This window comes from Centrocercus urophasianus, unplaced genomic scaffold (assembly GCF_019232065.1).
Source record: "Centrocercus urophasianus isolate 14NV4802_14NV808 unplaced genomic scaffold, USGS_Curo_1.0 seq_19, whole genome shotgun sequence".
Classification (NCBI taxonomy): domain Eukaryota; kingdom Metazoa; phylum Chordata; class Aves; order Galliformes; family Phasianidae; genus Centrocercus; species Centrocercus urophasianus.
The window spans coordinates 5,361,778-5,380,208 of record NW_024884744.1 but is presented as its reverse complement, the minus strand read 5'-3'; the positions used below and the strand labels follow the sequence as shown (position 1 = coordinate 5,380,208).

At 37.3% G+C, this 18,431-nt stretch overlaps 1 protein-coding gene across 13 annotated transcripts in view; it reads right to left on the bottom strand.

Annotated features, from left to right (window-relative positions):
- Positions 1 to 18,431, bottom strand: part of NAALADL2 (N-acetylated alpha-linked acidic dipeptidase like 2) — a 387,619-nt gene that overhangs the window by 217,686 nt on the left and 151,502 nt on the right. For 3 of the 13 annotated variants that reach the window (XM_042820506.1, XM_042820505.1, XM_042820504.1), the window contains 2 exons: positions 4,740 to 4,774; positions 3,176 to 3,249 (listed from right to left, as the gene is read on the bottom strand). The exons of 8 other annotated variants lie outside the window; for them this stretch is intronic. In XM_042820506.1, the coding sequence (XP_042676440.1) occupies positions 3,176 to 3,197 (22 nt within the window). In that variant the 5' untranslated portion in view covers positions 3,198 to 3,249; positions 4,740 to 4,774. The remainder of the gene's footprint in view (positions 1 to 3,175; positions 3,250 to 4,739; positions 4,775 to 18,431) is intronic. 2 more of the 13 variants (XM_042820508.1, XM_042820510.1) reach the window with 2 other exon arrangements.

Here is an 18,431-nt window from a genome sequence, read left to right as displayed (position 1 = left end):
TCCATGCATGGTTTATAGCAGAAAACACAGCAAGGCAGCAGCATCTGCTTTTCTGAATAATCCACAGAATTCAGAAAATAAGCAAGTTTACTTCACAATCACATCAAATTTATTTTCTGGGTGAACTCTCAAATGTTAAAACTCAACTACACAGAGTAAGGTTGCCACGGCAACTGCTACTGCAAACCAAGATTGGAACATGTTTTTGAAAGCCAGTTTAAAATCCCCCCCTCCTCCCCCCCCCACACACACACTGAGGCACACCAACACTCCAGAACCCTAAGAGAAGGCAATAATGCTATCACCAGATATCCACCATGGTAAGCCTAGAGGACAACCACTGTAGCTACTTTCTCAGCCTGGTGTGTAACAGTACCAGGGGATTTCTACATATCGAGGCCATACATGAAACCCTGGATCCATTACTCTTATTTGCAGGGTCTCAACAAGGAAATGTTACTTTGCCATGTGATGTAATATTAGAAAATCTCTATAGCCATAGGCAAAGAGTGCAGTGGTAATACGTTTGGTGGCCTATGACCTTTCTGTTTTGTTTTGCATGGTGGGTTTTTTTCCTAAATCTCCACTAAAATAAGCTGTCAAGTTTGAGAAATGTCAAAGTTTGGTCATTTGAGTCTGCCCAGAGGTGTAATTTTGCATGGTGTACAATTCCTGTGAATTTATCACATTATTTCACACACAGTCAATGTGGTGTGACATTCAGCATCCTGAGCACGCTGATGTCTACACGCTGGAATGAGTTCATGCTTTTTCTTTAAAGCAAAAACCGAGGTGCGTTAGTTCTGGTCAACTGAGGAATCCTTAAAGGATTAATGGAACAAAGAATCAAAGGAAGCACCCCTTCTCTCTGCCTCTTTGGCTGTATATCTGTTACACAGTCCTGCCACGTTCCTGATCCAGCCTTCCACACTAGGCAGCAGTGAGGTCATCATCGTACACTGAAAACTGATTCATTCATTTATTGAGGGTCACTCACTTTGCAAGCGTGTTTAAGACGTTTAAGTAAATCTGCACGTAAAATTCCACAGAGCAAAACTTTTACGGAAGAGATTGACACTTCACTGTTATCCCTTCCAGAACTATATCCCAAAAAGCAGACAGACCTGATGGACTTTTCTGCCAAACTCCCCCTCATAATGACCACAGCCCAGGGAGAAGAGGCATTGCTGCTTCCAGGATATGTGGTTTGTTGTTTCATCTTTAGCCTCTGTGTGATAGACTCTCAGACATCAATTACACACATTTCTCAGCCTTGCTGAGATGAAGATATATCACGCTGAATAAACTAGACAAGTCTATTATCCTAAAGAAGACCTCAATTCTCATTTGCTCATTTCAGCCTTTTATAGTCGCTTTTGACACCCACAACTTGGCAGATAAACTTTTATATATTCAAAATTTATCACGCACGGCTATTAGGCTGAACTCTGAGCAGTTCTTATTAAGTCCATTAGTCTGTACGAATGAAATTAAAGTAATAATTTCTTAAAAAGTAAATGTAATACTTTACCACAAATAAAGCAGCTTAGAGAGAAACATAATAAATACTTCACAAGATAAACAAATCGGCTCCTTTAGAGGAAAAGTTTTTGAGAAAACTTCTTGATCATTTAGACCTTTGTGCACAGCTATTAGAACTTAAATTGCTTACACTGCAGTATTTTTTGAGTTAAAGACCTTAACAAACTGAAGACAAGCAAAGAACAAAAACAAGGGGAGAAGAAACATTTGTGAAACACGGAGCTTATTACACTGAGTTAAAGTAAGCTGTAAGCTGTATAATAGCCCTGATACTAAGACATATTACAGCACTTGCCATCTAAATCGCAAGAATGGTACAGGAACAGGAGGGCCAATGGTTTGCACTAACTCAGCTTTATACCATCAGTTAAATGTGTGCTGATGGTCTTGTAAGATGCTGGATACCTGAGCTCAGGTACATGCTCTCATACAACATCTCTCTTTAAAAAAAAAATAGGACAGTTTGCTGACAGCGGAATCCTTAAATAGCCACAGAAGAACAGCAGTAGCTGACCAGTCACTGAACATACTTCACATCTCTTCTAATATTTACACTTACTTCCTCTCTTGGATTGTCTGCAAATAGCAACATCGGTCCAGAAACATACCAAGCAACAGCAGTGAGAGAAGACTAATTCCTATCTTCTCTGCAATCAGCAGAAAAACAGAACATTCATTTCACAGCAGAATTCATTACATCTCAAAAAGATGGGATGATACATCATTTACACTAATTCTCTTAATGCTGGATAGTTATACAGAAATGGAATGATAGAAACATCGGATGGTGGGGACCTCTAGGGCCCTTGTGTGCCAACATCCCACCCAGCGTGACTGTGGCCATAAGCAGATGGAGTCACCAGTTCTAAAACTGAGCTCATCGAGTGTTCAACCAGAGCTAAAGGGTTCAACAGGAACACAGATTATGCAATTTCTAGCTTTTCCTTTTGTGCTGATACATCTGTTTCTTATTAAAAATAACACCACTATGCAAAAATAAAAATCCTCAAACCTGTAATATAACCAGCCATTAAAATCTGCACAGACATTTCTGCCTAAAATATAAACATGGAGAAAAAAAAAAAAAAGAAAAAAGAAAAAAAGACAGGCATGGAAACAGAAACAAAAGCCTTAATGCACAGCCATAGCAGCCATGGCATACAAAATTCATTTCCATTAATGAGACGTGGTAGTCCCCAGGCCAGCGCCCTTTGCATGTGAACCATGATAATCAGATTGTATGAGCATTTGTGGGAAGCTCATGGGACAGCAACCAACTATAACAATATAGCAAGCACAGCGGATTAGCAGTTTGCTAAAAACTGCTTGACTTGTAACCCTTGAAGCACACGAATGATGCAGATTTCCTGAGTCCCTGGTAACTGAAGCATTTCATTTTGTGAATCACATTCGCTGCAGACTTTGACTCGATTTGTGTGCCATCAGATGCGTACAAATATCCTTCTCACTGGCGCCTTTACGTGACAAAAGTACAGAATTAATAAACAAGTAAGGGTTGTGTCAACTCGGATTTGGTCATGCATATTTCCAGCACGGTGCCTTGCTATTGCTCTTCTGCACCTCCAAAACACCCTCCAGTAACCCCAACAGAGCTGGTGCAGGACAAACATACAGGCATTCTTACCAGGACCCATTGCAGCTGCTCAGCAGGTTCAGATGTGGACAGAATGCCAGTTCCTAAAATGCCTAACAAGACAAGATCTGGAGTCAGCCAGGCAAGCTTTTCCTTTCTAAGAAGTGCTAACAACTGAACCCTTCAGAGAGGAGGAGGAGGAAAACAAATTAAAACTTTGGCTTTCCTTCCTTCGGCACGAATACATTCAATTGCTTCCTAGGTTGGGCTTTATCTGCTGTGTTTTCCCAGTGACAGGAACAGATGGAAACTTTCCCTACTCGAGACAGTTGTGTTTTAAAAACACTTGAGTTTCAAGGGAATTTCAATGTCATTAGATCTGTAACACTTTTTATTGACTTTATTCCCAACTTAATTCTACATCATCTCAATCACCAGTTCTCAAGTCACCTTTTGAGCAGAGCTAGGAACGATTAAGAAGCCAATGTTCTCAAAAACAAAACAAAACCAACCCACAAAACAGAAAGAATCAATAAACTAATTTCTAAAGAACACAATTTCACAAAAAAATTAAAAAAATGTTATCTATAGCAGACTCTGAAAAGGTGTGCAGAAAACATTGCTGTTAGTGAGGCTGAATAATAGAAGAATCTATTAAACCAAGCAAATTGCTATGTATTTTTAATGTTGTATTAATCTCTCTTTTTTTTTTTTTTTTTAAACCAGAATATGAATTATAGCTTCATTGCCTGTTTTGTAACAATACTTGGGTATATCTCCTTAAAGATAAGGAAAGACTTCACAGCATAAATGTAATAGCAACCAATCATCCCTTACATGCTTTTTCAGTCTTTCTGCAGGCCTCTGAGAAATTGCAATTGCAGTAGTTACTATTATTAGGTCCCTGGCCCCCCAGCTCTTCCTTCCCTTTTGAGATGTCGATGAATAAACAAAATGTGGAGACAGAGGGATAAAGATCCACTAGGCATATTTTCTTCAACCTCGAAAATGAAAGAATAATTTTTAGTTTCCTTAGGAACATCATTTAAAACTAAACACCCCTTGCTTTATATGCCAATTATTGCTCTTAGAAATAAATATATCCTCCACTAAAAATGTGCATTTTGATGAAATTTAATTTTTTAGTGGGAATATTTCCCCTCATGAAACATCTTAATTAGCTTTATTTATATGTGACCTAATTTCAAACTGAAAAAAAAAAAAAAAAAAAAAAAAAAAAAAAAAAAAAAGAAAAAAGAAAAAGAAAAAGAAAAAGGAAGTCAAGAGATGCCCATGAGCTCCCACAGAAAGAGGATGAGGCCACACAATTGAAAAAAGCAGAAGTGCTCCCTTCATTTCTGCTGGTGTTTGCAGAGCACCGTCTTCAGCTGAGGCGCACACTACAGCTTTTTCGTGATTTACCATCAAGGGAAGAGAAGCAAATCAGTCTCCAGTGAAAAGCCACCCAAGCTCATGAAAAATTTAAGATGATTAAATTTATAATTAACATGAATCAAAAATTCGTATTAGAACGTAGTTGGTGCATTAAAAAAAATTGAGAGCAACATTTTGAATGTTCCTATTTCTCCAACGTTGTACATACCGTAGTTGAGACAGATGTACTGATAGTTTCTGCACCTATAAAGGTATTAAGAAACACGGTGAACTACTTTAAGTACACCTCATAGCTTTTGTAATTTATTTATGAACAGAGGCATTATTAAAAATAAAAGACTTCCAATGGAACTTAAAAGTAACTCTGTTTTGTGACTAAATGTCAGACAAAAAGCACACAAATAAAAACTCAGGCATAAACCAGCACTTCATCCCAGAATGTTTATCCTACCAAAATACACTATGAATCTACGTTTGTTATGACAGTGCAAACAAAATCATTACAGTTACGTTGCCTTTCCCATATAATTGTAACTTTGCTTCAGTATGTCTTATTCTCTTTAAAAAGAGTATCAAAGCTACAATTCTAATTAGTTGCACTAAATAAAGATTAAAATGCTTTACCTTCACTGCTACCTATTCTCAAGTGCGTGGTCGAGGTAGATATGAACCAAAGAATCAGTACCACTACCTATCTTCATAATTCTGTCACAAAAGCCACGTCAAGGATCTACTGTGCTGAACATAGAGGTTACAGCCCCAAAATGACCATTATGTCACATCACTGTGCAAATAAACTGTAAGCTCTCTGTAAACCTGCTCAGACCCATAAGCCATTTCCACATTTTCTTTGCTTCTAGATCTCGGAAATAATTAAGCCTATAGTTTAGCCAATTAAAGATTGTATGCCATTACAAAACTATCCTAGATTTTATCCTCTTCTGCTAAACTTAGTCCAAAATAATTGCAGTGAATAAAATTAGCTCCCACAGTTAGCATCTGGGACATGAAAGCAAATATTTTAATTATTCCCATTGTAATTTGGGCCTCACAAAGACCAGTATTTGGGCCACATATGGAATTTGTTTTTATGGATTAATGCCAAAATAGGTGGATTCAGTGCCTCAAAAGATAGTTGGCTCAATGCCCATAAACTTTGTTACCTGGTGCAAAGTACTACAAAGAGCTGGAGGACAAGAATTTATATCCAGACTGGGTGTTGAGCTGCTGGGTGATCTCAAATACAAAAATCAGGATAAAAGACCCTGACCTCTGCTCTAAAGCACTTTTATTTTTCACTGAAGTAGTTATTATTGAAATGTAGAAACTACTCTCTCATTAGAGATGTAGATTATCAAAAACTCCTACCAGTTTTCAAGACTGTGTAAGAGATTTCGTATATGAGGACAGGAGAACACTTCACCTTAGGCAGTGGATACCCATAAGCATTTCTAATATCGGGCATTAAGTTTTAAGGGTATTTGTCTTCCAAACTGATCTCCCAGCAGAGGAAAGAAGGACGCAATCGAGTTAAATTAATGAGAATCAGAAAAATTAATATAAAGGGTATGAAACAGAGAGCAGATATGAAATAAAGAGAGAGCATGAAACAGAGAGGGTAATAACTTCAGTTTTTCAAATGCTGAAAGAAGGGCATAGGAGCCTTTGAAAATAGCATCTGTTTTATCCGACTGCAAAATGAGCACAAAATTGCAAATGTTAGGTAACACCAGTAGCACAGTGAGCAAAGATCTCTTAGAGCGTATCACAATTTAGGTTATTCATACAGCTGAAGAAAAAACAATGAGTTGTCATTTAATGAGCCAATTAAGAATTTCCAGCTTGAGTCTAAGACCTGAGGTTATTGATGTTTGCACCACAGGTTGCCCTATCTATGAAATGTGAAGCCCACGCATCTTCAAGATGATCACGTTTTGTTTTTGGCATACAGCGAACTCCTCCCATGGGCTGCTGGGGCTTCTCAACTCTTGCCGATACTAAAAGAAATCAGTGTGCTCAATTTCTCCAAGCCATATGCTAAATCCAGCAGAACTGAACCAGCAATAATTTTCCATTGTGCATCACAGCTTGTCCAATTTTGTAACAAACACAGTTGTTTTCTATTTTGTTTGTTTAAACTAATAAGACAATCCTCACCAAGACTCTTCACTTTTTACTTTCACCATTTTAATGAAAGATGAAGACCAACAGCATGTGTTGGCACTCACTGTGTTTCATAAGCAACAAATGCACTTATCAATTAACAGACACCCAGTTCCCCTGCAGGGTGAACAGGTATTACAGCAATACCCTACAAAACGCCATTCACGTGGCTTCAGGTCTGGAAGCAATGGAACGGCTCAAGGATCTCCAATTGACTGCTCTGTGCAAACGCACACTCCATTAACCACCATACTGTAGCTGAGACCATGGTCTATTATTTCTCTGGAACCAGATTTTACCCTTTGCAGATTTTGTTCATAGATTTTTCTCTAAATTAAAGTTACATGCCACTTTTTGTTAGAAAAGACATTCAACTGCATGCCTCTCAGTGCTTCGTTGTTTAGTCATAAATGCGTACAAAGATGATGACACTTGAAATTTTTGCATTGAAATCTAAATTCCACTTTTTGGCAGGCTTAATAGAAATGTTCAGATTAGTCTTTTCATTTTACAGATTTACATATCACTTATTTACTGTTGTGCAAAGGCCAGCAAGTTGAAATGCTTTTTACTAAAGATAATGATTCAGCTGTTTAGCTCAATAAACTAGTATGTGACATTATTGAGAAAATGTGTAGTGTTTATCTCTCAACATTATCTTGAATATATCTTCATCCTAGAAGGAATATTTTACTATTGCAAGTATAAACATCTCCATGCCATATTTTAAAAGAAAATAATTACATTTATAAATATAATATGCTTAATTATACCCAGGAAATCAAGACTGACTGCTCAGAGGGTGCAAGTTGCTCACTCCATCTGCTGAATATGCCTGCTGCTTTTTTGGCACTTCCTTGAAACCATGAAGTATACATGCAGAGGTTAGAAATGTTTCACAGACACGTAAGCAGATGGTGATACAGCAGGTAATAATTTAATTATGCAACTCCAAGAAGGTAAAAAGTATTTCAAATATGAGTGACCATGAAATTCAAGTTTCTAAAGAAAAAGAAAGAATAAGTAATGTCTATCCTGAATTTCAAATGCAGTGTAGCAGTTTTTGTTGAATTGGCAATGATTTTCCACTTATCTACTCTGTAGTTTCAAGCAGCAACAAACAAAAATCATAGAATGGTTTGGGTTGGAAGGGATTTTTAAGAACATCTCATTCCAACCCCCCTGCAACAGAGGCAGAGACACCTCCCACTAGACCAAGTTGCTCAAAGCCCCATCCAGCCTGGCCTTGAATGTCTTCAAGGAGAAGGCATCCACAACCTCGCTGGGCAACTTGTTTTAAAATAAGTTTTATGCCATTTTTTATTCCTACCACACTTCAGATATTTAATGAATAGCAACAAAAACTACAACTTGTATAAAAACTAAAATAAATATAATAATGGAACATTAGTTCCACAGGTAAAAGGAGGTCAGAAATAAACTCGCATTATGCACAAGAACTTGAATCAGAAAGGAACACTGGGGCTGCTGAAGCGTGAAAGACTTAAAACAACGTTAATCACCTTCTAGAGGCACACAGTCATACTGGAGGAGTATGATACAAGAGACAAATCAAAAACAGTGACTTGAATGAAAATAAGAGAATAAAAAAAAAAAAAAAGATTGCGTAAAGGAAGGCTGGAGGATAAAAAGGGATCTCTTGAATGCTATTGTAACAACTTCACCACTTCAGAAAAGGAACTTCTACCTCCAAAGGAGGCAAAGACGCAAGATGGTTTGGTTAGCAGTCTGCTAAGTGAGAAGAAGTCATCTTAGGTGAAGGGCTTACAATTACATCAGAAGTGAATCAGCCTTTGCACTATGTGCAGAAACTGAAGCATAAATACGCAAGTAAATGCAAATGAATTCAAATACTCAAGGAACTGTCACTATGAGACTCAGATAGTTCGTCCCAATCACTGCTGGCTTTATTTTATGTGTTCTACTAAGACATTAAGAAAATACAGGCAAGCAAAGGGTGGAGGGTAGAGCAGAACTAATGGCTGTGAAATGTTTATCCCACAGTAATAGAAACATCCGCAAGCTTTTTCAGTGCAGTTGTTTAGTGGTTTGTTTTTTTTTTCTTTTTAATGTAAAGGTCAAATACTTTAAAGAGCAATTGTATGTTAGCCACAAATATATTTCTAAATTACTACTAATATTATGTGTATAGACAGACTGACTACAAATTCCATAACTGGTTGCCTAATTTCAAGGAAAACATGCAGTCTTGTGAATTAAGAGTAGCTCAAAAGGCAAATCTTCATTGGACTATTTTTGATTATTTCCATTTTTCTGCAAACTTCAAAACAAAAACAGATTACAAAACATGGGTTCTCAAATTTATGATGCTACAAAATGTCACATGAAATATTATTTAATGTTAAGTTTCATAAGCCAAGAGGATAATTTATCTCCAGGTTGTATTCAAATCAGTTCCAGCTTGGGCTCTGCTTCTGCTTTTTTTTTGAATGCACTGAAGAAAAACAGCAGCACCGTCGATTAGAGTGTCACCTTGTCTTTGTAGCACTCATTTTTCTTCTTTTTATTGGGTATGTAAACTGCATAAAGAAGCGGGATAAAGAACTATTTACAGCTATTTCCTTTAATTTTATTTTCTGATTCTTAAAATTTACTCCCTTTAAGTTAACAAAACAGAAAAGAAGCGTCACAAAGGGTCACTTTGATGTAGAAACATCAAAATCCCCAAAGTTATTCCAGGCAGGTTTATGACTTCTAGCTTGAAATGTAAGATAAACTGAGAAAAATATATTAAAATAAAACCTCATAATGAAAACAATATATAAATTTCATTTAATTTGTAGTGCTTGTCACTTGAAAAGGAAGGAAGCGCAAATCAAATTTTAATAAATATGACATACTAGTTCACAGTGTAATGGTGCATTTGCCACTAGGACAATTAGAGTTTTTTTAATTGAATGCTGCTTAACGAACCTTTAAGTTACCTTTCAATGCTGACTACAATAGAGTGTTGTGAAAAGACCGTCTGGAGTCAGAGTCTAATTAGAATCCTCTGCATGTCCTGCTGCATCTGTGCTATGCTCTTTCTTTTCTAAAGAGAGTCTGATACTTTGAAGATAAGTTATTCAATTTACCTCATTGCACAAAGTTATATACACTATGCACATACATTTTCTATAGCTGCACACAGAATAAATACATATTACCTAATATTTTCTTTAAAAACATGCAAGAGTGCTGAAGTATTTCTGCGGCAACAAATACCTCACTCAGATATGAAAGTGAGGGTAATAACCATTAGGTTTAAATGGTTAGTGCCAGATTATTAGGTTTCTGATTTTTGCAGTGGCCCAAAACAGACCTAAAGCTGCTGCAGTTGGACAGCTGAGGAACAGGATAAGAGAAATATTTTCTATTATAAAGTCAGCTGAGAAACAGCCTCTGTACAGAGAAACTGAAGTACAAGAGTCCTGCACAGCAAAAATCTCTATAGAATATAGACAGCAGGGGTAGGTGCAGGTATGTTTTTAGGACAAAATGATCTCCTTGTATGTGAAGTCGCACCATGCATTTGACAAGAGCCCTGAGCAGTGGAATAGCTTTGCCGACAGCAACAACTGTCCCTCGCACAGTCTGAACAAGCCCACCGCCACGAGCTCACAGCAGCTTTGCTGCCTTGTCTGGAATTACAGCCTCAAAGCCACCTTATCACAGCTTGAGGCCAAAATGAGTTAGTTAGTTCCCCTCCGAGAGAGAGGGAAAAGCAAACCAAGAGTCCCCCTTCAGCACTGATGGGTCCAAAACAAATGAAGATCCTATTATTTTCTGATGAATGTCACCACCCCAACATCGTATCAGTATAGCAAAGATTAATAGGTAAAACTGCATCAGCGAATTAATAGGTAAGGAAGCAGTAAACTTACTCCTAGACAAATAAAATAAAAAAAATACTTAAAAGCAATTCCTATTAACCCAAAGTCTCTCTCTGATGTCCCTATATACCTTTCCCATAAGGCAAACACTGCTCAACCTGCCAGCTTTCCGGCAGGCATTCCGGCACAACAAATGAGAGGCCTGGCAGATCCCAAACCTGGTTTCACCACGCAGTGGCTCTGTGGGAAGGAGCTGTGACAGTGGTCAGTCCTGTGGTGCAGTGGCTGTATCATGGCACCCATCAACTCATTCCCATAGTTCTATTATATGCTATGTATTAATATACAGCATATATTTTATAATATAACAAGTGAAAGCCAGCTGTGTTTGAGTGAAGGAAGCAGATTCTGTTACAGCCCTCAGACTTCATACAAACTCAGTGAAACAGCATGGTCAAGATTTCAAAACCTATTTTGATGCAGCACTCCAGACTGCATTTCTCATTGAAATAATAGGAAAAAATAGGAAAATTCCCCATGAATACACCGAAAGCTGCAGAGGAGACTGCTTGGCACAGGTAACATCTGCCTTGCTTCAAAATAAAATGCAAAATTTCAGAATATGACCATTCACAAAAAGATGACAATAAAGAAGTTTCTTTTGAAAGGAAACATTATGCAGAATTGTTTTGGTTTTCAGCCCTTGAATGACAAACATCCCTTTGGAGTAAAATGGCACAAGCTCATTCGTGATGCAACTCCTGTGCACCCCAACATGTGCCACAGTGCAGTCCTCAATGCCTGGCATCCATGGCAGCTCTGGACCCAAACTAACTGGGTTTTAAACAATGCCCAGCTGCTTGATGCTTCTCTTCTGATTTACTATATCCTCACTGAGTCAAAGAAGCGCATATTAAGCACATAGAGCACAATGTGACAACCATAAGGTTAGTGTTACTATACGTTGAAGTGAATGAATGGTACTTTCATTAAGAGAGGGAGGCCATATGCTGAAAAAGTCATTGGATTCGCTTCACTGGTGAACTAGAGCAACAATGTACGATTAGAAAGACTCAGCAGTTCAAAAGCCTTTAGAGGCAGGTCCGCTGGATATACAATGAATTTTTAATAATATTGTTACCACCCGGGAGATTCATTTTAAGTGCCAAATGTGTTCCCTGAACTAAAATATTAGGTTTAACAAAACCTATGCAAGTACTAGGTGTCCAGTATTTTTATTTCAAGTATTAAAAGGTTTATGAGATTAAGATTTCATTACTTCTACCTACTCCTTCTCCAACACTTCTTACCATTCTTCAGTACATACACAGTAGGAAACATGCAGATACTAGATTTGTATTGGACATGTTAGAATTTTACTAGGAAAAAGCAAACTTTTCATTTGGATTGAATTCTATAATCTCTGCTCCTTTGGAAAACAAACAAAAAATTTAAAAAAAATTTAAAAAAAAAAAAAAAAAAAAAAAAAAAGGTTTCTGATAAGTTATAGAATTTTGTTGACAGTTTAGGAAAAATTCCTCTCAGGAGGAATCTCTTGTTTTACTTGAGTATCAAAGACGACCCTCACAATACATTTATTTATTTATTGGTAAATGTTCATTACTATATAATTTTAGGGAGCTGAGTAAGTAAATTAAGTAGGTGTACGTTTAGGGAGTTCGGTCTTTCTTAGAAATCTTATTAAATACTGCCACTAGCATTTTATTCCAAGTTACCTATGGCGTGAGCAGCAGCTGTCAAACACTTCATGCAACTTCCAAATTTTAAGCACACACAGAATTAAATGTTATACATGGGGTTATGCTTTCATTCAACACTTTTTGATGTAAAGAAGGCACATACTTCACACTCTTCAAATTTCAGCATACGTTTTTACTCATCATAGAATAACAATGCTGATATCTAACATGGGGATTGTGATAATTCAGATCAGCATTTAAGTGTTTGCTTACAAATATGTGTATTTGAAACTTAAGGCCTTTGTGCAGTCATAACATTAAACATTCCTGCAACATTGCTCCAGACTACTTTTTTGGAGGGGGGAACATGCAGGTTCTATTATGAAAATATTTTTCAGTGATGCGAACATTTCTAAAATTGTGTTTAAAAAATTTAAAGCAGCAGTTACCAAACCGTATTTTGCTATTGTATTTCTACTCCTAGAATTGTATCATAACAGACAGGTTGAAAAAGTTGTCAAGCATAGCTGTAAATCTGTTTTCCCAATAGGAATTTATTCTACAACTACAGGCCTCAGAACAGAAAGCAAAAAAAAAAAAAAAAAAAAAAAAACCAAACCCAAAAACAAACAAAAAAAAACCCACCCACAAACAGAAATCTCATCAGATAAGGACAGCAAGACAGCAAAACCTTCAGAAAAAGTAACTTCTCAAATCAACAAATTTATGGAAACATAGACGTCTGCTTCCTTGACCCAAAGCATATTGTATGATTCATGCTAAATGGGGCACCTCCAAGAGAGATAGGAAGCAACAGAGCTGAACCTCTGCTTCAGTGAGTGCCTAATAAGAATTGTTTGAGAATACCCTATGAGGTTTCTCAAACAGATTAACACAAACACGTAGGAAATTTAACGTAAAAATAATAGCAAGCAGTATTTCTAGCATTCAAATGAAACTTGTACAACTAACCCAGAGCTGGTCTCAGATTCTCATTTCAACTAATTACTATTTCAGCACAGCAGCATTCTGTCCATGCAACAGTCAACTCTGCACAAAGCTCGTAGGTTAATTATTGTCCTTTTCATCCCTCCTTAATAAAAGTCATTGGAAAGCAGGCGATATTCAATATTACATCATCTCCCGCCCTGCTCCCTCATTTTAATGCATGTAAATGCTTGCCTAATTTACATTTTAGAACAGATACACATTTTGCAGTCAGCAAATAGAAGTTTTTCATGGACAAAATGACACTTGTGCCATTTCTGAAGAAAATATCTTATATGGCTTAAGGGAAATAACAAAGGTATTTCATTTATGTGCTATTCTTACTTCATCAAAATGCATTAAGAACTGAAGTACAGATTCGCTTTACTAAAGACAGAATAAAGGACAAAGATTATTATACTAAAGGTCACATTATCTTAACAAAGCGCCCCTTTCTGACAGTGTGACATTGATACTGAAGTTAACAAAAAGCGCTCTAGAGTGCAGAGGGCATGGATCTCATAAACAAAGAAATTGGTGAGCTTCTTCAAATGTCACACAGACCGTGCTGGTTTTTGCCAATGGCAGTAGATATCTAAGAGAACTCCTGGCATGGCAGCAGGCTATTACGTTTTGGTTAGCAGTTAGTGTTAAAGAAAAAAAAAAGAAAAAAGATTAGGCCACTACTGTAGCATAGAATTCATACATACAAGTTCCTCTCCTCCTCAGCTTCTTTTCAGAGTACGTTTTGTTGAAGAAATGCTATCTCCTTTCAACATGCACGAAAAGCGACAGCATTCACTTTCCAAGTGATTGTGTTACGTGCATAAAAAAATGGACATAATGGTAGAAATGAAACATCAGCTACACTCCTGTCTGGCTCTGAATGTGAAAGCCTGCGTATCTGTCTAAAGATAGGCTTATTACATAAGATACAGCTAATGCTAGTTCGTGGGAACTGTTCCATAACAACGGAATATGACAGCTTATTACTTCATGTGCCGCTGAGCTGATGCAACTCAGATAACAGCACACGGGAAATGTTACTCTGCCCAGAAGACACTGTTCTTTCTCTAAGAGCCCCTTTAAAGCCCTCACAGCTAAGTAGCTGGTGTGCCAGTAAGGAGTGGGCCTATAACCCTATAACCTAATCTAAAGGTTATTACAAGGGAAAGAATCAAGAAAACAATAAAGATCAGCTCTGCAAAGCTCAGTATTCAACAAAAGTGATGACATTTCTGTATAAGGTGTGGAACTCCAACGTGGAGATCAGAAGATTAACAGAAATGCATTCAAAGAACCAGATTAACTTTTTTGTGAGTAACACTTGTTTTCAGCAGTCATTCACTATTCTGACCTTATCAAGCTTTGCATCTTCTCCAGATCTGTTAGAACTGTTTAAAACCAAATGAACCAGCCAACTGAAGAGCTATAAAAGGAGAGCATCTCAGGGGAACTCAATTACTAATTCACAAGGAAACATTGTTTTCATGAAAACAGTCTATTAAAATAATACTCCCTTGAATATCTTCCTTAAGTTTATTACGATATTTCTATCTGCATTTTAATAAGGATCCTTGGGAAAAAGAAATCTCAACAGCTATTCACTTATTATTATTACTTTAGTGAAATGGTATTAATCATGTTTGTATACAAGAAACTAATACTGCCATAAAATGCAAGGCTTGTTTAACACTAGTAAGGATTTTCTTGCTGCTCGTTCCTAGACCAGAATTTCACTGGACATTGATCCTTCTACTGGCAAATCTCAGGTAAAGCCAGGGGGAAGTCAGTGTGACACTCAGAAAGGACCCACAAGCAGGGTATACCCAAGAGAAGTACTCCTCTTCCACCCTCATTTGAAGTCATTCTGCTATGCAGAGAGTAGTTATCGCTATTTGTGAGCCAAAGCGGAAAAAAAATAAAGCATTCCCTTGGAGAGAGAAAGTCCTGCTTGAAACACTGCACACAGATTTTACGTCGAGATGTCACTGGGTAAAAAGCTGTGCTGAAGTACCAAAACTAATTGAGGCATTGGTGAATACGTAACTCCTTTTGTAGGTTTAGATAACTTTGAGCACCTAAAATCAAAGGTCTTTCTAAAAGATTCTGACTACTTATCAGCAGTCTGAGCCTCAAAACAGTGCTAACAATACTTACCTATCATTAAAATGGAGGACAAATTTGTTTAACAGTTACGAAGTACATTAATTTGACATAATCAAATAGAACAGAGCAGGTAAATCCGAAGGTATGTAGACTTTACACATGAGATATGATAGTATAAATATATTCCTGTTTAGTAAGTAGTACTAATAGTGTTTTTCACCAAGTCAAGAGGGTATTATTTCTTACTGGAAAACTTGTACACCTTATTACTGCAATCACTTTTTTAATTTCATGCTTCCCTAGCTTTATTACTGTTAATTTTACTCATTTAATTCTAGCTATTTTCCACCATTTATTGAGAAAATAGCAAGAACTCATAATTTTCAGAAAAATAAAAGATAAATGGCTTTGAGAAAAAGAACATCCATCCATACAATGCACTTTTTTCCTTCCAGCACTGGAAGCTCTATAAGATCCTATGATACTCTTTAAACAAGTCTTGTTAAAAATCCTGCAGCCTCAGAACAGAAGCCAAGGTAGAACTGAAGAGCTGAGCAGCGTGAAGGGCTGGGCTCCAAGGCTGGCTGACAGTCTCACCAATTTCAAGGAGCTTTGGGTAAGGTCCAGTAGACCTTGTGTTGGTATATTCTTTTGAACACATAAATCTTCTCAAAATGTTGACTGAATCAAAGCAATTATTAACTTCACTTGGCCACAGTTGAACAATGTATTCCCCAAATTATCCGTATCCTTTTGGGTGGGGGGAGGGTGAAAACACAAACAAAAACTCAGCTTTTAAGTGAAAAAATAAAGGATCAATATGGAATTATCTGAGCATCATTCTGTGATTTTTCACTAAATTGTATTTACTTCAAATACACTTGCTGGTAAACGTGAATTCTTTTCTGTTTGGTTTTAAGTTTACTGCATTCTTTTCCCAAGGGAGCCAATGGCCTTATGATGCATGTTAAAATTTACATTCTTAAAGGGAAATGCAAGCATTATATTAGAACAGAACGATGCATCACACTACTGCTTTTCTGGACAGCCACGTTACAACTAAACAAGAAATGTTGGAGTCATGCTTTAGAACAAACAAAAAAAGTTCACGTCAGCCAAAGTCACAGCATCCCAAATGAACGTCAAAGATGTATGCACCTACATAACATTCCCAATACACTTTCAGGTTTTTCCTTTAATATTTGCAAAGTGAGAGAACAGAAGAGTTGTAAATCAGTGCAATTTCAATAGCCTAATGTAGATAGCTTTCTTGTATGTTTTATGCTAATGGTGGGCTATAGAATGAAAGTCTATGTCTGTAACTAAAAATATATTTATTCCAATAATGCTGGAGAATGAGTCTTCAGTATACTGCAGCTTTTAGTCACATTACCTTTAACACCTGAATGAGTACTGGATTATTAGAACAGAACTGTTGTATTTCCCTCTTTCATTGTGAATCACACATGACAATAGAAATAGTGCACTGAGGAACCTGAAGTACATTACTACACTGTCAGTCTTTATGGATGCATCATGTTTTATATATTAGTCTTTTCAATATTTGCATCTCTATTTGACAGCATTTTTGAAGTTTCTCTAGTAAAAGTGTTTCTCTAAAACGGCCAAACTCCCTGTCCAATTTATCTCCCACTGATTTCCAATTGTAATTATGAACAATATTTCCCACAAGCAAGTTAGATCAGAGGTATATCAAACAAAATGGATGTCATGAGACATATTTCCAGTATGTGTTGAAATGAAAGTTACACTTAGTCACCACAACTCTGGGAGCCTCTACAATTCAGGATATGCTAATCGTATCTGTTTTACCCTTCAGAAATAAACATATTAAAAAAAATAAATTGTTGTAGTAATTGAAGGAGAATATTTTAAGCCGCGTTTCCTTAGGAGAAACAACAACCAAAAAACACTCAACACCACCATGTTTCTCTGAAAGCAAGATGACTTTGTGAAACTTCTGATGTGGCTGAAAATGGATGTTTGTGAAAGCACTCTGGCTCGACAGTGTCATCTACCAACACTGATTATTTAGAATTATTAAAGATATTCCAAAATAAGCTCAGCCATGTGAGAGGAGGTATTAGCACCAACCTCTTTGGAGCAACGCTGCTAAATTTTTCAAAACCCCTTAAAACACCATTTCACAGAGCAATAAAGTATTCTGAAGAAAAAAAATACAGCTGTGTTCAACTTGTCCTCACATAGATGCTTCAGACTTCTCAGCTTTTTTTTTTTTTTTTTTTTTTTTTTAAATGCCTTCCTTGTTAAAAGCCCATTTTGCTTTCAGCTACGCGCCACAGAAGACTTTATGAAACAAACCACTTTGGTCCTATCCTAAGCAATGGCAGCAATTAAAGATCTGGGCTGACAGCATCCTGTCCCCTGGTCAGCACCACCACCACCACCACCCCTCGTCCACCCCACCCCAAAGATCCACGCTCTGCCTTTCATTTCACCATTTGACATCGTGTAGGATTCAACTTCCAGAAGAAAAGTCAGGTTTCAGACATTCCCTCCTCCCCTCCACCTTGTTTTCATACCACATGAATATATGCATCCTCTTGGAAATGAAGCAAGCCACCAAGTATAGCTAGCTAATTGATGATAATATTTTAATTTGCTGGAAATTAAAGAAATGGATGCACAGAAGACATTACCTAAACCTTCTGTGGCAGAACTTGAAGGACCTCACGTCCCTACAGGCACAGCACTGCATCAGAGACGAGCAGAGCAACAAACATCTTATTAAACAACAAGCGCACAAAAGCAAAAGGCAGCAGCCTCCAGGGCCGTGTTAATTATCTCGGGGTCGAAGCCGCGGCGAAGGCTGTCTCACCGGCTGCAAGGCAGTCAGACGCAGTGCCAGCACGCTGCAGTCCCCAAGGTCCTGCAGTTACAGCGCTGTCATATTTCAAATGACAGGTAATACTTATGAACATGCTGACACTCACCTCCTCAATTATACTCAATGTCAAGGTTTTAGTACTGAAGGAAGTGCTAATTTTCAGCATACACATTTGCTGACAAAAGGTACTTTATCAAAGGAAGGAGTTTAGGGTATCT